Below are 21,616 nucleotides of genomic sequence, written 5' to 3'. Positions count from 1 at the left end.
TCTTTAATAAGATCAGCTCCTGCTGTTATTTTTAATAGTATAACCAGAGTGGTGGCCACCATTTTTCTTCTTTAAATACATAGGTCTGGTTGGATGTCATAACAATGTATATAGCAGCAAATGCTATCCATGAAAAGACTGGTAACAAGCACCCAGTTTTAAGATGGTAAAGAAAGCTTTTGGTTAATCATCCCTTTTTTTTTTAAACTGTGTAGGGGCCTCAGGATGGTGAGTCTAAACTGACTACCTAATATTATGACCTCCAAAGCAGAAAAATCTTTCTTCTGAGACTCCCGGAGGCTCGTATTGGTTTGTCTGATGAGAGCCGGAAATGAAGGCTGTTTCATTTCTCTGCTCCAGCAGAGACCCATGCACCTGTCTATGACTGAATACAAGAAAACAATGGGGAAACAGATGAGTAGGAATTCAATCCCATGTTTTCTTCTTTGGAGTATTGCTTATTTCGTGTTAAAAATGTATATGCCAATAGAGTGTATCTTCAAAATTGGGCTTTCTCTACAACCATCTGAAATGCAACTATTTAAACATGTAAACACCATTCTGAGCTTGCAAGACACACAAACAGGGGACAATTATTGAATTCCGTTCCATGAGCTTCTGTAAAACACTACTTTAAAGGAGCACTACTCTAAGATGGGTCCTTATGTGAGCACTGAGGACACAGAGATGAGCACTGTGAATGAGAATTACAGAAAAGGACTTGTCTGCAAAGCCTGACTGACTGAACCATCAATGACTGTGGAGAGTTTGGAATGTTGCAGAACCAGAGCCTAATAACAATGTATCTTGAGCAATCTTTAGTCTACTAAATAGCTGTGTCTTGTCTCACCTCTGTGTGACCTAACAGCTTGCTCCTAGCCAGACCTAGCATCCTAACTACAGATTAAGAGGGGAAAAAAAAAAGTTGGAATGTATTAACTTGACCAAACCAGAATTTTCCAACCACTAGATGCTGAGTCATGAGATAGCACCTGAAGCCTGCAGCTGAGATTTCTCTGCTGTGCTGTAACTGCCACTTAATGTCCCCTCCAGCGTATTTAAATGACTTTATCTTAGTGTCTCCATTGCTGTGATGAAACACTGTGACCATAAACAGCTTGAGGAGGGAACTGTTTGTTTCAGCTTACAGTTTGAAGGGCTGAAGCAGGATGGGAACCTGGGGGCTTGAACTGATGGAGAGACTGTAGAGGGTGCTGTTTACTGGCCTTCTCCTCATGGCCTCCTCAGCCCGGGTTCACACAGAACCCAGGAACACCAGCCTGTTGCCACACCCCTAATAAATGGAGCCTTCCTACATCAACCATCAGTCAGGACAATGTGCCAAAGGTCAGTCTGGTGGGGGCATCTTCTCAGTTGAGATTCCTTTTTCCAGGATTCCAGGAAGACGGTAGCTTGTGTCAAGGTGACATTAAAAAAAAAAAAAAAAAAAAACAAACTAGGCAGCACAGCCCTGATTTATGACTTTCTTTTTTCCTGCCACTCTAAAACTTCATGAAACTACTTCCACAATGGGGTAAACCAGGCCATCCTCATTCAAATTCGGCTCCATAATAAAGGTCTTATGCTCTTTTCATTGAGAGCAGTGCTTTGCATCAACAGCACAGTATGGCTCAGAGTATGGAGAATCACGGCAAGTTCATAAAAAAAATCACATATAGCCAGAATGTTCCAGAAACCATGGAAAAGTAATAGGAATTTTTTACTTTATCTGGAGAAAGGAAAGAAAAATGTTTTCATGTAAGAGTATAAAAAGAAAAACAACTTATAATTTTAAACTTACACTTCTCAATTTTCAGATTTACAATTAGTAATAATGTAACATCCTGACTTAAATTTGCAAGAGGACTTGGCATTACCATCTACTCTATAGCGGCTCATAGGCTTGATATTGATATTTAAAGTAATGAACTCAGTGTTTAAAGCCAGAAAGTATTCTGATATAAAAAGGATGAATTTGGCTGACAAGTGGTAAGATGAACCCCTTGTCTATCCAATGTTTTTTTTTTGGGGGGGGGAGGTGTTCATTTTCCAATTTGTGCGATTACAGCATGGTTGAGAAGATAATAGGTAAGAAATGAGGTTAGTTTTGCTCTGCCCAAGGCAGACTGAGAAAAACAAGTCAGTTTATTTATTTATTTATTTATTTATTTATTTATTTATTTATTTATGTATTTATTTATTTTTATTTTTTGAGCTGTTCAGAATTGCCACTCTGATGAGTGCACGCTGGGTGAAGCACACACCACAGCCATGATGGTGGGGCAGGCTGGGTGGACTCACACGATCCCAGCACAGCTGAATTCAGAATACCTACACATGCAAACAAGCGATGGGATGCAAAGAGAGATTGGGATAAATAAAATAAATCAGAAACTATTCCTCACAGAGAGATGGCTGTCAGAACAAGCTGACTTTGAATTTAATGTGGGTTCCTGTAAAAAAAAAAAAAAAGATAAAAATCTCTTATGACCATCAGGTAACTTCAACTGAAGCACGAAAGTGTAAAACGCAGTAACTATTGACATAAGACTCAAAAATGCTCAGAACAAGAAGGCTTCGTTATAAAATTGAAGGCCTGGACACACTTCAGAGAGTGCCTGCGCCCAGTGCACAGGCCAAGGGTTCTGTAGCCTGAGATCTGAGTGAGATCACAGCAGTCAACCATTTGCCACGAAAAAGAGCTGAGCTGGTGCATGTGCTAGAACGTGAGCTTTTGTTCCACCCGGGGGTGGAATGTAACAGATGCCCCCCCCCCCCACGTTCAAGCTGGGTCTTCCCCACGCAGGCTGCTGGCCCACCTGCCAGGCCTCTCTAAAACACCTGCTCAGACATGACCGGCAACGTCCTTCACCAGTGGCTCAGGTTTTCTTTCTTTTAAGGATTTATTTATTTATTTATTTATTTATTTATTTATTTATTTATTCATTCATTCATTCATTCATTCATTCATTCATTCAGCATTCTGCCTGCACACCAGATCTCACTATAGATAGTTATGAGCCACAATGTGGTTGCTGGGAATTGAACTCAGGACCTTTGGAAGAACAGCAAGTGTTCTTAACCTCTGAGCCATCTTTCCAGCCTGGCTCAGGTTTTCCAAGTGTCTCTCTAGTCAAGCTGATGACCAAGAGTTACCCCAGCACCCATGGTAACTTGCTAATCAATTACATGGGAGGCTAAGGGAGGAGAGGAGCCTTCAGTGGTTCCTGCTTTTGATTAACTTTGTAATTTGCTAAAGAATGAGTAGAATATTCTCCCAGGGAAAGGTGTGATATGTTAAAAAAAATATATATTTTTTTTGGTCACTTAAAGAGAACTTAAGTCCAAGGGTGAGGGACATGGCCTGAGCTACAATCCCAGTCTCTGGTGAGGGCCTTCTCAGTGCGCTGTGACATAGCAGAAAGGTAAGCATGCACAAGAGAGAACCATTAGTCCTCCCTCGTTGACTCTGATCAGGAATTCACTGCCTCGGTGAGGGTATTAATCTATTCATAAGGAGAGGACCCCACCCCCCAGCACTGTTTCCATGGCAATTAAATTTCAGTTTGGGTTTGGGAGGAACACTGAGCCCTAGCGTGGGATAGATTATACAGCTGTCTGCTGTGCAGTAAAATCCCTCAAAACTTAATGACGTGAAAACAGCACTTTTAAGCTCGTGAATTCCATGGAATCCCACTACCGGGCACATTCTACAACTCGGCTCCATCATCCATGCCTACCATGCCATGAGGAGTTACTTTTCCTGTGTCCTACTGGACCAACATACATCTAGGAGTGCCCAGAGCACACTGTGCCAATGGCAATGATGTTTGGATGTGTCAAGCATTTGACAGTGGCCACCTGTGCTGGCCAGCTCAGGACAAGGTCCTGAGGGAGGTGTGTGCAAGCTGCCTTGGGCAAGAGAGGCCTCCTTGAGCACTGAGATACTTTACATTTCCCCAGGCATTGTCAGCAGTCTTCTCAGCAGAGAAACCACACCCAGTACAACCCTTCTATTCTCCTCCCTCCCTCCTTTCCCACATCTGCCCCCACACACGCACACACATTCCCTATGTGCTGTGTGGAAGCTTAGCATTCAACTCAATACAGGCGTGGAACAGTTGCCTCTGCAGAAGCAAACAAACACAGCAACAGCAAAACCCCGAGACGAAGCAGAGCTAGGAAAAGCCAACCTCTCACTGGTACCTGAGTCTCTGAGCCTAGCCATCCCTGAAGCCAGATCCATCTCTGTTCTTTTTACTTTTACAAATCAATACATTCTTTTAAGTTGGTCTGTATTGCAAACACAAGTATCTTGCACAGAAACTGTTATAATTAAATTAAAGCTTAATTAAAATATGAAATTGGACAGGTTAAAAAGAAAAATAAACTGCAATTCTTAGAGGACAGGGAAGCTGATAGTCAGCTGTTGCCTAGGATCTTGTGCTCCTTGGATGGCGTCTCCACCACTCAGCAATGGAAACAGCATGGACTTGGCAGAAAGCCATGAAGATAATTCAGGGAGCACTTGGAGAGCTATGTGACCCAGGCCCCGGCAAGCACATCCGCCACTGCAGCCTCTGTCTAGCTGGTCCCTGTGGATCAGCTTGGGCTACTTCCTGGACATGGAGGTAGAGACGACTGCTCCAGTTTTCTAAGCGATGGAAACCAAGACTGGAGGTGTCCATCTACAGCCCAGGAAACAGGATGGCTCCTGTGACTGGCCCCAAGCAACCCAATATCCAGAGATGCTAACTTACTACAACCTTCGGCACTCGCTATAGGCCAAGAGGAGGCTGATCTAAATAATCAAACTAGCCAGAGTTTCAAGCAAACTGTGTTGGCCCCTTGGCGACTGGAGACTGTGGGTGCGCAGTTAGTTCTTCCTGTCCTTCATGACTGAGAATGCATTTCTAAAAAGGCTACACACTCCACAGTTCCCTGCCCGTCTCGTAGGCCTGGTGATAAGGCAAGGGACAGAGGAGGAGCTGGAGTCTGGATATTGCAAAAGGGTCCTGGCCCAGGGCAAGAAAAGGGAGCCCTGTCAAACCTATAGTTTCCTGTCTAGGACCTGGAGCAGTGATTCTCAACCATTCCAATGCTGTGACCCTTTAACACGTTTCTCAATAAAACGACTTCATCGCTACTTCATAACTGTAAGTTTGCTAGTGTTCTGAATCAATGAACATATCTACTATGCAACCCCAAGGGGGCTGGGACCCAGAGGTTGAGAACCGCTGCTCAAGAGGACCACTGTCTCACCGTGTCATCAATCTCAAATAGAGCAGTCTTCCTCCCTCCTGTCCTTGGGGCGTGCTCACTTTCCCTAGCTACCAACTTCCTATCGCTTGCTTAATAATAACTCACCACAACCTACACACAGAACCCTTACCACAGGAACCCTGTTTGTAATTGTTCATCCTTCGGGACTCAGAGGCTGTGCTTGTTCTGAGCACACAGGCGTAAGTGTGACCGCACAGAGCAAAGGAGACCTTCATGGAATGTTTATTTTAGATACTGTTCTAATTTTGGCTTTAATTCTCACCTCTGGTTTCCACTCATTTCTTGGAAATCTAAACTTTTTTAAAAAACAAAATATTCTTTAAATATAACGAGTCTCTGAAGTCATGAGAGAGACTTTTCTTCTCTCCAAAAGGGAAGGACACACCGTTTCTATTTTTATGCAGCATTTTCAAATACATGTGTCAATATATATTTTATAAACTACTAAAAAATAAAACCCTTTATCCTCTGAGGTTATTGATATATTCTAAGTCTCCAATACATCTCACACAACACAGTAAATTCCATTCATTTTCATGAATGAGGTGGGAACTAGACTAAAAATAGGATTTTAATCCCTGAGGTGTCAGTTAAAATGCAGAGGTTGCCAAGAATTTCTGTTTGTTTTAAAAATTAGCTTTAAATAATTAGCATCGGTCATGCTATCTCAATCAAAACCACTTCCAGCGCAAGGAGTCCTTTAGAAAACTGCATATTCGGGGTTAAGGTCACCCTGATATCCCCAGCTCTCCAGCTATGAGAATTTTTTCTTTCCTTTTGTAAAGGAATAACGCAGCTGTTAAGTCTGCACACAAACTTCTGAGCGCCTCAGAAAAAAGGACCATTTATCCTTTCAGCTCATCGTATCGCTGTCACGTGGACGGAGAGGACCCCTCAGCACCATTTCAAGACCTGGAAGGGTCGGGCTGGTGTGCCCACGTGGGTGTCAACTCCTGGAAAGGCAGGTGCCCTGCTTGGGTGGTCTGTTTCTCCAGAGGTTAAGAGTTTAAATCAAACCTCTATGCTCTGGGAAAAGGAGGCTGGCCCTGTTCTTCCCGGAGCCCCATTAGCAGAGCTGGATTCAGCCCGCCTCACCGTCCCTGTCCACAGAGCCCACCCTCTTTTTCTGGCGGTCTGCTGAGGTTCTGGGGTCCACAAAGAGCCCTAGTAGTAGCGGTTCAGGCTCCTGGTGCCAGGCACCTCAGGCTGCCCGTTCATCCAGATCTCCCTGATAATGCGTTCGCGCTCCTCCAGCCGCTGTGCGCGCTCCAGCTCCTCCGCAGAGGTGAACACGTTCTTGTTCAAAGTCCTTTCGAAGCGGCGGTGTCTGCGCACAGACAGGTCCGACGCCGTGTCCTCGCTGCCATCCTCGCTGTCGCTGCTGTCGCTGCTGCTCTCAGGGTCCTGCAAGCACCTCCTCCGGGGACCCCGCCGGCAGTCCGTGTGGCAGGAGATCCTCATCACCAAGGCGGCCAAGGTCAGGAACAGGCCGATGCACACGCCGGAGACAAAGTACAGAGCGGCTCGCTCAGGGTTTTCTGCAGGGAGAGTAAGGAGAATGCACTGGACAAGGAGTACAGGGTCAGGGGCGCAGGCCCACGCTCTCACCAGGACCGAACTTGGATGGCAAACAGTGCCAGCCTTCTCAGGAACAAATTTCCTAACGTTTCCAAAGAGCATTATCAGGCCAGGTATGGTGGCTCATGCCTATAAATAATCCCAGCATTGGAGATACTGAGACAGGGGCATTGCTGGGAATTCAAAGCCAGAGGGACTGCCTCAAAAAGATTAAAGACAGTGGCAAGGTGGCTCAGTGGTGCAAATCCTTGCCTCCAAGCCCGAGGTCTGAATTACTACCCCAGGAATCTACAGGATGGAGAGAAGAATGGGTGGACTCCCTCAAGCCGTCCTCTGACTTCCACATGCAAGCCATGGCACAGTGTACCAGAAAACACACACACACATGTACATACATACACGTAATAAAATGAAAAGGAAGAGAAAGACAGAATAAAAAAGTAACACATCTGTTAGAGGCAAGGGTGTGTGAGATTATCACTCGTTTCAACTTTAACTTGAAGTTATTTTCAAATGTAAAGTTGCTATATGTATGGTCTTTGGGTCTGGTTAATTTCAATGCGTGTGTGTGTGTACACAACTTTTAATACTAAAGTTTAGAATAATTCTTAATGTTAAAAGACCCAAGAAATTAAAAGGTAAAAAACTAATGATTCAGTCCCTCCCACATGGAGCAACTGTGCTCGCTCTGAGCCATGTCTTTCTGAAGACCTTCTTCCTGAGTGTCTAAAGGTTTCCATTCATTAACTCTCTCACACAAGCCTCTCTGGATCACTCATGGGTACCAGCTTCTGGTACCCATGCCCTTTGTCAACCAACCTCTTCTTTTTAAAATTTATTTATTTTTATTTTATGTGCATTGGTGTTTTGCTTGCATATTTATCTGTGTGATCTCCTGGATCTGTAGTTTATCAGATCTCCTGAAACTGGAGCTACAGACAGTTGTGAGCTGCCCTGTAGGTGCTGGGAATTGAACTTGGGTCCCCTGGGAAGAGCAGCCAGTGAGTGCTTATAACCACTGAGCCATCTCTCCAGCCTCCTTAACCTCTTCATTTTAAGGCCTAGAGCTTGCAAGTCTGTGTGTGTGTGTGTGTGTGTGTGTGTGTGTGTGTGTGTGTGTGTGTATGTGTGACAGAGAGGCCACCATGCCTGGCCTCTTAATTCTGGGTTCTAGGGACCAAACTCAGACCCTCATGTATGTAAGGCAACACGTTACTGAAGGAGCTGTCTTCCCAGGCCCTACTAACCTATTTCTACACAATATGGCAAAAGCAATAGGTGATTCTAAGATGAGGTTATTTGAAGCTTCAATATGCCTTCCTCATAAATTCCCTTTCTTTCTCTCTTCCTGATCATGAAGATGAAGTCAGCTGCTGTGGGTAAGTTGCTCATACGGAAGTCCAAGTATCACATAGCTGACAATGGCCTCCAGCTTTCAAAGGACCAAAGTTGCCAACAGCCATGTGGGTGAGCTTAGAAGGGAATCCACATCGAGGTAGAGCTTGAGGTGAGATGATACAACCTTGGCTTTCCAGCAGCCTTCTGAGGGGCCTTGAGCTAGAGAGCCCAGTTAAGCCACACACACAGCTTTCTGAACCACAGAGACAGAAAGGTGGGTGTAACTTTTAAGTTTTATTCAAGGGCTCATGTGCATGTGAGTGCAAGTATTCTGGGAGGCCAGGGTCCTCTGCAGTTACAGGTGGTCACGAACGCCTGCTGTGGGTGCTGAGAATCGAAGCAGTACCTGCTTTTAATTGCTGAGCCATCCCTCTAGCCATCTGTGCTGTATCAAGACCCTAAATTTGGGATAATTAGTATACAGCCATGGAGATAACGCATGTAGTCAATCACACATCTAAAAGCGGGGTAGATATTGAGGAATGGAATCAAGTCCACCGAAAGGGGAGGCCTGAGGTGCTTGGCAGAGAAGGACATAATTGTTCTATGGATGAGGTGTATGCTCAGTGGGGCCCTTGGTGACCCTGGTGGTATGTACTCAACAGAATGAGAACCACTGGGTGAACACAGCAGCTGTCCCTTTCATGAAGATATTCCTGGCCCAGGTCAAAGGCACGGTCAAAGTGATAGGACTTACATACACATCAGCAAATCAATTTTCCACATTCTGTAGCCACTTGGGAAAGGAACTGACATGTTATTTGGGGGCATCGGACAACAGAAATAGGATCACAGGTGACTCGGAATTGCTTTGTAAGTTTAAGGCTCGGCATGGGGACACTGACCTGTAATCCCAGCACTCTGACAGTGGAGGTAGGAGGGCCAGGAGTTTACCAACAACATCCCCAGAGGCCGAGTTCAAGGCCAGCTTGTGCTACAGGAGACCCTGCCTGGGGGAGGGGGTGCATTTCTTAGTGAGATTTTCAGATCTGTGTGTTTATGGCTATAGCACCGTGCTTTGTAGAACAGACCCATAAAGTTCATTAAGTTGTTTACTGATAGCCCATAAACTGTTTCTGATATATTTATATGTAATGACTTAAGGACAGGTCTAGCAAGCTGGCTCAGCAGGTAATGGTGCTTGCTGAGCAAGCCTGGGAAACTGAGTTCGATCCCTGGAACCCAAGAAAAGGTAGGAAAACAGAAAACAGGCCCCTTGGACAGTGTTCTCTCCTTCCTGGATTCTGTAAGGCCAGCAGTCACGTTCTGCCACAGCTTCCCCCTATGGCTGACTGAAGCCTCTGAAATAATGAACCGAAAGAAATCCTCCAGCAGCTGGGCACAATCCCAGCACCCAAGAAGGCAGAGACAGGTGGATCTCTGTGAGTTTGAGGCCAGCCTGGTCTACAAACTGAGTCCAGGACAGCCAAGGCTACACAGAGACCCTGTCTTGAAACAACAACAAAATCCTCCAGCTTTTAAATAATGTCTTGTATTTCATCACCGAAATGAAAAAAATGAATGTCACTGGGTATGAGAAAGCTTCCTAGAAAAACATAATTTCTGAGCTGAGAGTAGACAGGTGTGATGAGTTCTCCAGGTGGAGATCAGGAAAAGCGACACAGGGTACATGGTTGAGAAAGAAGTGTAGCTTTGTGGGAAAGTGTGAGACGTCAATCTCTCAGACAGGGGCTGAGCTCCTCGTCTCTAGGTTTTGCAAGTCCTGCCTTCTCCTGCTGTGATAATCAAAACAAAACATTTGGCTTTCATGTCCCAGTAACAGCACATCACTGAAGGAATTCGGGCAAGAACCCAAAGACAGGCAAGAACTCAAAGACGAGCAGGAACCTGAAGGCAGGAACTTAAGCCAAGGCCATGGAGGAACGCTACTTTCTGGCTTGCACACACACCCCTGCCTCCAGATTATTTAGCTTGCTTTCTTATATAACGGAAGACTACCTGCCCAGGGGAGGCACCAGCCACAGTGGGCTGAGCCTCCCACATCAAGCAAGAAAATGCCCCACAGACTTCATACGGATCAATCTGATGCAGGCCATTCCTCTACCGGATATACCCAGAATTGTGTCAAGTTGACAAAACCAGCAAGCACAACCAGCCCTGCAGTTCATGTTCGGCTGACCACAATTTGCTATCTAATGTCAGTCTGAGATAAGCCTGACTCAGAGACTTACGGATAGGGGACCCAAGAGAAAGCAGATCATTAAGCTCTCTGATACATGGCATGTCACCTCCCATGAGCTGAAATCCCATGACGAGCTTCTCTGTTGTTTAGCAGGAGGAGGCCACTGCCGTCAGTTAGTGGCTCCAGCCTGGGTCCATCTCAGCCTCATGGAGCCTGGCAACCCATTGCTCATGATAAAATACAGGTGGGGGAGCTGGAGAGATGGCTCAATGGGTAGAGTGTCGGCCGCTGCTCAAGCGTAAGGATCTGACTTTGTATTCCCACCACCCCTGGGACAGCTGAGATGCGGGCACACGACCTTATCCCCAGCCCTGCAGAGGCAGAGGCAGGCATGTCCCGGGGACTCACTTGCCGGGCAGCTGAGCCCATCGGTGGGTTCAGCAAGAGACCCTGTCTCAAACAATAATGGGGAGAGTGTGACAGAGGAAGACGGCTGACTTTAGCCTCTGGCCTTCACTCATGGTGAGTGTGTGCTACACGTACACACACTACAGTGAGCGAGAAATAACTGGAATGGATGATGTGTGCCACACACTGGACGTGGACATAGACCTGGCAGCGGGTTGAGCCAGGGCTGAGGGGATGGATCTCCGAAAGGCAAGGGAGGCTCGGTCTGGGTGACCTTATCAGATCTCATTCCAGTGATAATTCAAAAGCATATCGCTGGAAAAAAGGCAAAATGAAAACCTATTTGCTGGAAAATGGGTTCTATTGTTTACCAGAATGAAACCTCTCCCAGGGGCCATGTCCTGGCTTGGCTCCTCTGTGCAGAGAGATCCAATGGCCCCTTCTCTCTAAAGCAGGCTTGACTCAGCCTCAAACACCCGCCCCCAGGTGCTCCAGCATTGATTTTTCTGCCACTATCCACATAGGAGAGAAATAAGGTCATTGTACCTGAGGCGACAGCTTGTCAGGAAGCCCAGAGTCCTTCCTCTACCCACACAGCAGCCCAGGGCCCTTGAGGCCACTGACCCTGCCTGCATTGCTTTGAGTGTAAGAGAGCGTGGACTCTGCCTATGAGCTCTGCTCTTAGGGTAAGCCATCTTCACAGCGGAAATGTGTGCGTAGAAGGGGCAGTAGGGGGTGGTTCTTTAACAAATGTGTTTATTTTGTATTTTTGAGATCGGGTCTCGTACAGTCCAGGCTGGCTTTGAAATCCTGATCCTCTTGCCTTTATCTCCTAAGAACTGAGATCATGGGTATGCACCATGACAGCCTCAAGGGTGGCTTCAGAGAATGCATCTCAATGCCTTTGACAGGCATTTTTTGGTTCTTTCCATGCTGTACTTCACTGAGACGGCACCTTGATGACCGTGTGTTCACCTGCGCTGTCCCCACGAAGGTGCCAAGCCTCTCCCCAAAGGTGCCCTCTCCCCTTCCACACCCGAACTGTGCGCGGCACAGTGAGCTCTCATCGAGTGTGGAGTAGCCGGTGTGTAAAACAACACCCTGACTGTGAGAAGGTAAGTGGTCCTTGGGACTAAGACATCCTTTCCGGTCACTTCCAGGGCTGGCCTTCCTGCAGCCTGTGTGCAGTGAGGCCACACACGCACACGCGTGTCAGTGGGGGTCCACGGCTGACATCAGGAGTCTTCCTCAGTCTCTCTCCACCTTATTATTTTTGAGGGGGAGGGGTCTCTCAAAACCCAGAGTTTGCCCTTCTGGCTAATCTAGCTAGTCAGCTTGCTCCTGGCATCTCCTGTCTCCATCTTCCCAGCACTAGAACCACAGGCTGCCACATCCACATGCAAAGGGTACATGGGATCCGACCCAGACCTCTGATTCAAATAGCCCACACTGATGGGTTAGAAATAAACTTGGGAGTGGACTACCTTGAAAAACCTCTGAAGTGCTCAGACCACTAATGCAGGCTACAGACTCTAACTGCTCCTGTCTTGGAAACTTACCTCCACTCACTAAAAACCATGGCCTTAGACCATGAATTTTTTGACACAATCACATTGACCACGTGCCCCAGAACTGAACAGACACAGCGAGGAAACTTGAACAAGTCCTTCACTTTCCAGTCCCATCACATGCAGAATCACTCTGCACCTCCTTGTTGCAGTCTGAATGTGAAATGTTCCTCCAGGCTCCTGTCTGAACACCTAGTTCCTGACCAGTGCTGCTCCTTGGAGGAGTTAGGGAATCATTAGGAGGTGGGGCTCAGCCGAAGGAAGGGGGCCACTGGATGGGTGGGCCTGCAAGTGGACAGCCCCGCTCCACATCCTGTGCTGTCTGTTTTCTGACCCACCAGTGTGTGGAGAGTGAGCCACAGGTTCCCACAGATTCTCTACCATAATAAACTTTATCCCCTCAACTAAGAGCCAAAAGTAACCCTCCTTCTCTTGCATTCCTTCTTACCAGGCGTTTGATCACAGCAAAAAAAAAAAAGAAAAGAAAGAAAGAAAGAAGGAAGGAAAGAGAAAGAGGGAGGGAGGAAGGAAGGAAGGGAAAGAAAGAGAGAAAGAAAGAAGGAAGGAAGGAAGAAAGAAAGAAAGAGAGAGAGAAACTAACATTTCAGTCCTAACAATGGACCAAAAGAATGTTCAAAGACATAGGCAGAAATACATATTGTATATACAGGCACAGGCACATACACTCTCAAAAATGGGAGGAAGGGATGAGAACAGTAAGGAAAGGGGAGAAAGAAGACAAGGAGGAAGGTTGGTAGGAGATTGGCAGGTAATAGATAGAATATAAGTAACACATAGATAGATTGGAAGATCACTAATACATAGATTGGAAGATAGATGGATACAGAAAGAAGATGGATGGATGGATGGATGGATGGATGGATGGATGGATGGATGGAGAGATAGACAGACAGAAGGAGCTCCCGTTAACTGAATCTTTCCCAGGATCTGGGAAGACATCTTTGTGATCTTGTACCTGTAAATATCAGCACAGTTTAGGACAGTGGGCTGGTTCTCTTGGTTCAAACATTAAGACCCAGGTGACCTGTGTCCTTACCTGCATGAGAAGGAAAGCCATCCTGGAGGTGAAGGGTAGAAAAATTATTCTGACTCCCAAACCGCGCCTTACAGACTTGCAACACAGGCCTAACCTTTACCATTGCTGGATGTTTTTGTTTGTCTGTTTATGAGATAAAACCTTGCTGTGTAGCCCAGGCTGGCCTTCTTGATCCTCGGCCATCCAGTTCCTGAATGCTGGGATTACAGCCACGGGCCAACATGCCCACTTAATAGGCCTCGTTTTGGAAACTGCTATTGTCATTCTAGCCTAAGTAGTTTTTCTCACTCATCAGAAAACACTTTCTTTTGCATGCAACATCCCAGATACAGACTCCAAAAGACATTCAGTCAAAGCGACCAAGCAGAGCAAAGGTATTCATTGGTACTCACTGGGTTCCAACCTGATGCTTCAAAGCACGTTTTCAGGATGGTGTAATTTGAATCATGCTAACTCACTTCTCCGCCTATATCAAACTGGAGTTCTAGACTGTTTGTTTTTTACTCTCCTCTAATACTTCCTGCTCCAGGTCACTTCCCTCTAGGCCAGTGACCCGCCCTGGTCTTAACCACATTCAGATATCTGCTTATTACCCAGGAAGTGGGGTGAAGAGGGCTTTTGTCGTTGTTTTCCTTTACTAAATAAAAATAAATGTATTGCTCTATCTTGTTTCCTGCAGGGTCATTGTTTTCATGGGCAGGAAGAGGCCCTTTGGGGAGGTCCTGAGGCTGATCTCATTTGCATGCTGGGAAGCCAGATCATGCCAGGACTGCAAGAAGGAACAGCCACACCAGGTCAGGCCTAGTCTCCAAGCAAGTGTACCATGCTCTCTGCCTGAGGTTTCTTGCTGTCCTCAAAATGTTCAGTCTTTAAAGGGGAAGGAAATATGCTTACAGAATGGGCTTAAAGAGAGTAGCAGGGTCGTGTAGACTCAGGGAGGACCCAGCATAAAGCCTTCACTGAGCTCTCCATCATCATACAGATGTCTCCTTGTGGGAGTCTGTCCCACAACACAGGAAAGGCAAGTCTTTCACCAACACTCCAGGTCTCCGAAATGCTAGGGGAGGTTTCCCTCAGTCTCTTCCATTTCGGGCTTGTCCTGCTTGGGAACAAGAAATACTGCAAAATCTGTCTGTCCCTGCCTGCCAGGACAGTCTGCTGCTCCTTTTACCCCTTCCATCTTCTCCGCTCCCACACCTCCTAGGCAGTAAGCACCCCACCAAGAAGCTTCCACTCTCCTAGTACTCATCTAGTCCACAGCATCATCAATTTTCGCTCCTCTTGTACTCCTTCAATTTTTTTCAACTTGATTCAAAGCACAGTCACCCTGAAGGAGAGAACTTCAACTGAAGAATCGCCCAGATCAGACTGGTCTATGGCCAGATTTGTGGACATTTCCTAAAATGCTATTTGATGGAAGAGGGTCCAGCCAATTGTGGGTGGTACCATCCTGAGCAGGTGGTTCTGCGGTGTAGAAGACAGGAAGCTGAGCAAGCCAGAGGAAGCAAGCCAGAAAGCAGCACCCCTCTGTGGTCTCCGGGTCCTGCGCCTGGGTTCTCTGGATGATGGGCTGTAACCTGTGAGATGAAGTAAATCCTTTGCTCATCCTCGTTGCTTTCCATCATGGTGTTTAATCACAGCAACAGAAAGCAAACTAGCTTCCCTGGGACATTTAAATTAAATCATGACTATAAATTCTGTAAGTTCAGTTACTACATTTACTGTATGTCCATAAGTTTATTATATGTATGATTGTGTAAATGTGTCTACAGATATGTATATATGTTATTAGTTAGCTTTTTGTCTCTGTCACCAAAATACATTAGAAAATAATTTAAAGATTTATTTTGGCTCACAGTTCCAGAACTAAAGTTTTAGTTGTCATCTTGACACAATCTGGAATTCCCTGGAGGACAGTCACAAAGAGGGACTGCCTAGATCAGGCCGGCCTGTGAAGGATTGTCTTGCTGAGCTTAATAGGTATGAGGAACTCAAGCCCACTGTGGGCAGCACCATTCCCTGGGGCTGGGTCCTAGCTGTGAAATAGAAAGAGTGAACAGCACAGCAGGAATTCGTGCATTCGTTTCTCTTTGCTCTTGATATTGGCTATGATACTCGCAAGCTGCCTCAAGTTACTGCCTAGATTTCCTGCAATGGTTGGCTGTAACCCGCAATTATAAACTAAATAAAACCTTTCTTCCTTAAAGTTGCTTTAGCCAATGGATTTTATCTCAGCAACATAAATGAAACCAAGACACAGAGGGTTTGATCCATGGTCACTTGGCCCTTGCACTTGGACAGATATCATGGCAGTGGCAGTGTAGGGCAGAGATGACCTGCTCACCCCAACTCACAGGAAGTAAAGAGTAAGACTGGAGGGGCCAGGAGAAAAGTATCTCAAGGATCCCTTACTCCTCCAAGCAGGCTCCACTTACTAAAGTTTCCAGAAACTGCCAACACAACACCCCCAGCCAGGGACAAAGCCCACAAACTTTCGAGAGACACTTTATATCCAAACAGTGTGTGTTATAATCATGTATGTACTTGTACATGTTTATGAATATATGAAGAGATAACATGAAAGAATAGCAAAAGGCGCCAACAAGGTATCTCAGTGGAATCGGTGCTTGCTGCCAAGCCTGGCAACCTGATCCCTGCTCCCCAGGACCAACATGGTGGAAGGAGAGCACCAACTCCTACAGGCTGTGCTCTGAGCGCCACACGCACACACGTGCACACACCCCTGCATATACACACAAATAACCGAAGCCACAGCAGCTCAGCCGGGGGCAGTGATACATCACAGTTTACAAAAATGGCTTCTTGCCTTCATTAGTTGGTTAAAAAAGTATTTAAAAAAAAATAATGAGTAATGGAGAGATTTCTCATGGCTAGGAGCCCTGGCCACTCTGCAGGGGATCCAGGCTCAATTCCCAGCAACCTCAGTGTGGTTCACAACTGTCTGTAACTCCAGTTCCGAGGGACCTGACTCCCTCTTCTGGCCACACTGGGCACCAGACGTGCATACCAGGTTCACATGTGTGTGCGGGAAAAATGCTCGTGCACGTGAAGTAAAAATGAGACCAAACAGTGATGATGGGAGTATTTTTGCACTCAGCGCTGCTTCCTCGTTTTCTTGTTTGCTTATTTGCTGTTTGCTACTTCTTAGGGATTCTTGGAGAGCCAAGCAGGCTGAGCATTGCCAGAGCTCCTCATGGGTATTGACATGTGGGCTCTCGAGGTTGGCACCCAGCCTCACCTGAAAGCAAACCCTCCTCTGTCAATAGCAAGGGAGACCCCAACTGTTAAAATGTGGGGAGCGGAGGAGATGGCTGGTGGTTGAGAGAACCTGCTCTTGCTCAGGTTCCCAACGCCCACATCAGGCTGCTCGTAACTGCCTGTACCTCTAGCTCCGGGGATCCAACACTCCCATCCGGGTTCCTCAGGCATGCACGCACACACAAATAAAAGTAATCAATCTTTTTCAAGTTTAAAAATAAATAAATAAATAATAAAAGCTTTTGAGAAGCCGTATAAAAGTACAGCATTCAGCTTAAGGGGACTTGATTTATTTCACAGTCTCACTGAGCGGACAGCACTTTCGAAGCTCTCAGAAGCTAAGGGCAAGAAGTCCTCCTCTCTCAGTAACAGAAACCACAAACAGTAACACTTTCTCACATCTGCAAATTTGTGACTGGCTCAGTTGAGCTTCCCCTCTATTGCTGAAAGACCACGTCCTTCACAGCAAGCTCAAGAGAAACTCCACCCAGATTCTAGCCAACTACTGCACAGCCAGTACAGCTGGCCTGCAGGCAAGTGGCCACATACAAACTAGCTTCGGGCTGGAGGACTGGCTCAGATGATAACACGCATGCTGTGGAAGCGTGGGGACCCTAACCCTAGCACCCACGTAATAAGAAGCTGGGTGTTTATGTCTATAACCTCAGTTCTGGAGTGGTGGAGGCAGCAGATGCTCGGAGTTCTTCCAGCCAAACTGGTGAGCTCCAGATTCAACAAGAGACCCCGTCTCAAAACATCAGGGGCAGAGCAGCAGCCTAAGACAGCGGACATTGCCTTCTGGCCTCCACACACACACAGCACACACACACGCATGCACTAATACAAACATGGTCTTACACCACATGCACAAATATAATAGGAAAAACATACAAGATGGGTGCAGCGCAGCTTGCCTATAATCTTAGCGATTTTGATGATCAAAAGTTCAAGGACAGGCACAGCTACATGAGATCCTGTCTCAAAAAATAACATTGTAAATATTACAGACACAGACAGACGCACGCACACACACACACACACACTTACCTTTAATTATCTACCAAGATCTCTTCACAAAAATACTACAACATGCAAAGTCAAATGACAAATTAGAAAACAAAACTCATTCATTATGTTGCCAGGAGAAACAGGATCAATGGATAAATACTTAGAAAAAGCATTAAGAAAGTAAGCAGCAGGGCTGGAGAGATGGCTCAGCAGCTAAGAGTACTGGCCGCTCTTCTACAGGATGGGGGTTCAGTTCCTAGAACCCACATAGCAGCTCACAACCATCTGTAGCTCCAATTCAAGGAGCTCTGATGCCCTGCTCTGACCTCCTCAAAGCTGGTGCATATATACTTACAGGCAAAACACCCACACACACACAATGAAGAAATATTTTCAATGACACTAAGTAATAGCCAATAAAGAAAATTTAGAAATGATCTGAGCAATTCACAGAAAAAGCAATAGGCCTGGGCTCTTCACATAGGAAAAATGGCCCCGCTTCTGCCCAAGGGACTGGAGCACTGTGGGCTATAAGCTACAGCTGGCAGGATGCCTGCACTTATCAACAAAGTCCCACTGAAAGTCAGGCATGCCTATTCAGTCATGCAGCCTTTGTCTGAGTCTCTGTTACAATAAAGTGAAACTGGTAGAACATAGGATAGACCACAAAGCTGAAAACACTCTCTGGCACTTTATGGAAAAACAAAGTTTGCTGACCCCTGGCCAAGAGAAATTAAATTACATTCAGGGAGACTTTTTCATCTATCAGATTGTCAAAAGTCCAAAAAACAATTGAAAACATTGTTCTGGGGCTTTGCATATGTCTCTTTTAAAAGAATGAACTAGTAAAGCTCTTTAGGTGGCAACTTGGTGACATTTTTTCCCTGGAATCTGTACGGGACATGATCCAGCCATTGTACTTGGGGAAACCAAGTCTGGAAATGCCCTGGGACATGTGTGCCACGGTTACTGGTCACTGCTCTGTTTGAGAAAGATCTGAGCCATTCCCACCAGCCATCTAGAAAGGGCCAGCTCAGTGCGAGGCCATGAGCGCAGTGGAGAAGCAAGCAGTTGTCCAACAGAACAAGGACGGTTGCTCTGCACTGCCCTGCAGTGTCTCCAGGACATAGTGCTCAGTGGGAAAGGCAGCAGGCAGACTGTACTTGAGTCATCTCTCATATATAAAATAGGTGACCAGAAGGAAACACAAAGCCTATGAATGAAATGAACAGAGGGGACGGCACTGAGATTAGACATTTTTCTGTGTCTTTTCATGGCGTGGTAAGGAGAAAGACAAGAAAGAGCAGGGCGAGCACAATGTGTGTTGACGGGAGCAAGCAGACAGTGACCAGCACTAACCTCACTGACGAGGCAGCTGTAAAGGAGAACACTAAAAGAATGGAGACCTGAGCCAGGCACTTGCACCAAGTCACCCAATCAGTAAGTGAAAAGGTGTAATTATTCCATTTATTCTTTCTAATGACCCTATTAGAAACTATTACTGAGGCTATTATTATTAATGACACTATCTTGTTTATAAAGCATTATATTCTGGTTAACGAGTTGCTTGCAAATGATTAAGATGAGAAATGTTAAGTCCCTCAATACCAGTGCTGAGGCAGGGGAATAAAACACAAGTCAAGGAAACATGGACGAGTGAGAGAGCTCTTCAGCCTTCTTAGACGACGAAGATTTTACTCCACCTGTAGCTTTAAAACAGCCGTGACAGCTAAACCACTCAGCGCATTTGGATTATTCTGGCATGTGTATGTGTCTGTGATGTGTGCACACATACATGTAGAGGCCAGAGGTTAACACCTGTGGTGTCTTCTGGGATGGCTCCACCTTCCCTATTAAGGCAGCGCCTCTCCCTTGAGCTCAGAACTCACCCATTTGGCTAGCCTAGGATTGAGCTAGCGCCAGGATCCCCTGTCTCCACCTCCTATGTGCTGGGGTTGCAGGCAGGCCACCACACGCACTGGCATTTGTGTGGGTGTTGGGGTTCTGAAGCCCAGTGCTCACAAAGCTCAAGATAGCAACAAAATAAAGCGAATTACATCCCCATACCTGCACTTTAGACACACCATTTTGCTACAAAACCCAGACTATGGACCAGCGTTGGAGGCAGGAAGATGGTGATCAATAGCATTATGGTAATTTGGGCAAATACAAGATGGAATTCAAATCAGGTCAGTGATGGGGCATGAAGGGGGGCGGGGGACACAACTAAAAACTGGGAGTGGTGAACAGACTGACCTTAACCAACGGGATGTCGTCTGTAGAGAAGACACATCTACAGGTAAAAATCTTATTTCTGAGTTAGGTACACAGACAGCCTAGTCTAGGCTGAGCTCGGGAGGCTATGGAGCTCAAGAAGAGAGAGAAATGGGAATTCTCTAACGTATGGATAACACAAGTAGAAATCAATATTCCAGTTGAACACTAGTCTCACAAGGTGTTACCAATGAGTTACAGAATAGCACTAAGCAGGCTGGGGCTGGAGGGCTCAGCCAGCAAAGCATATGAAGAATCCGGGTCTGATCCCTAGAATCTACCTTTAAAAAAAAATCAGGGAAGGAGTGTTTGTGTAATCCCAGGGCCTAGAAAAGGGAGGCAGGCTGATTCCCGAGGCTTACTGGCCAGCCAGCTTGGCAAATTTCAGACCAGAGAGAAACCCTGTTCTCAAAACAAACAAACAAACAAACAAAAAAACAGATGGTACTGGCAGAATGACAGGTGAAGCATACATAGTACCATGCACAAACAACATTCAAAAAAATATAACGAATCAAAATAGTGTAAAAAGTATACAGACACTTGATCCTAGCCCTCATACAAATTACAGTGGAATACAGACACATTGGTAACATGTAACATTGCTACACATTATACACGCATGTTCTTTATCCCCTTAAATAGCACATCATTTACATATTTCTATTTCACTTCCTATTCAGCTAATTTTCTCATTTTTTTCCATCAGAATGAGTCTGAGGGTTCTTGTCCTCATAGTAATGTGTCTGCCTACGTCTCTAATAACCCCCTTATAAGAAATCCCTCGCGGTGGGATTCCTAAATACATAATATATGCACGCTTATGGCTTTCGCATAGCTCTTCCCTAGAGAGCGTCCTTGCGTCTGAGATTCTGGCTTTTGTGCAAGCACTTGGCTCGCTGCACTCCCTTCCCGTCCTCACTGTTCATGTATTTGCTAAAATTTGAAACTGTTTGGTTTCCTCAGCCATTTGCATTTTTCCTCAAGCAAACTGCTAATTCTTGTCCTTGGTCGCTTTTCTCCTGGGATTCTTTTCTTGGGCCTCTTTGATTAAATTTCTGAAATTTTGTATGTTATAAATTTGAACATTCTATCATTAGTAGCTTTTAGTTGTTGCTGCTAAAGAAAGAGTTGCTTAGTGTGGTGGTTACAGTTGTGATCCCAGCACTTGTGAAGCGGAGGCAGGCACATTGCCAGGAGTTAGGGCCACCCTGGGCCACGCAGTTTATCATTTCTTTTCAGGGAATGTTTCGTTTTTGAACTGATAGTGTTAATTATTAGAATAGTTAATGTTGGGGGTGCTGATGTGGAGAATCGTAAACTTCTAATGTAGTTACAGTATAAAATCCATGTCACACATACATTGGACACAGTGAATCCAGAAGCAAACAAGAGGACCACAGCACCATGTGAGGAGCTCAGCTGGGTTCAGGGGCCATGTGGGTCTGCTGGTTTCCACCCACACACATTAACCCTATCTGGAGAATCAGAAAGTAAGGCCAGCCCTTTTCCAAAGGAAATCTAATCCGAACCTGAGTCCTTTCCTTTTCAAAAAACATCCAGAAATACCAGCTAACACACACACACACACACACACACACACACACACACACACACACA

General features: G+C 45.9%; 1 protein-coding gene across 4 annotated transcripts in view; it reads right to left on the bottom strand.

The window, feature by feature from the left end:
- Window positions 1-5,489: 5,489 nt before the first annotated feature.
- The window catches only part of Eva1a (eva-1 homolog A, regulator of programmed cell death), a 48,746-nt gene continuing 32,619 nt past the window's right edge, over window positions 5,490-21,616 (bottom strand). For all 4 annotated transcript variants that reach the window (XM_055596368.1, XM_055596367.1, XM_055596366.1 and 1 more), the window contains exon 3: window positions 5,490-6,821. In XM_055596368.1, coding sequence (XP_055452343.1) covers window positions 6,448-6,821 — 374 coding nt within the window. In that variant the 3' untranslated portion in view covers window positions 5,490-6,447. The remainder of the gene's footprint in view (window positions 6,822-21,616) is intronic.

The sequence above is a fragment of the Psammomys obesus genome, unplaced genomic scaffold (assembly GCF_907164565.1).
Source record: "Psammomys obesus unplaced genomic scaffold, mPsaObe1.curated_primary_1811, whole genome shotgun sequence".
Classification (NCBI taxonomy): domain Eukaryota; kingdom Metazoa; phylum Chordata; class Mammalia; order Rodentia; family Muridae; genus Psammomys; species Psammomys obesus.
The sequence above is the reverse complement of the archived record's forward strand: the minus strand, read 5'-3'. Positions and strand labels throughout refer to the sequence as shown.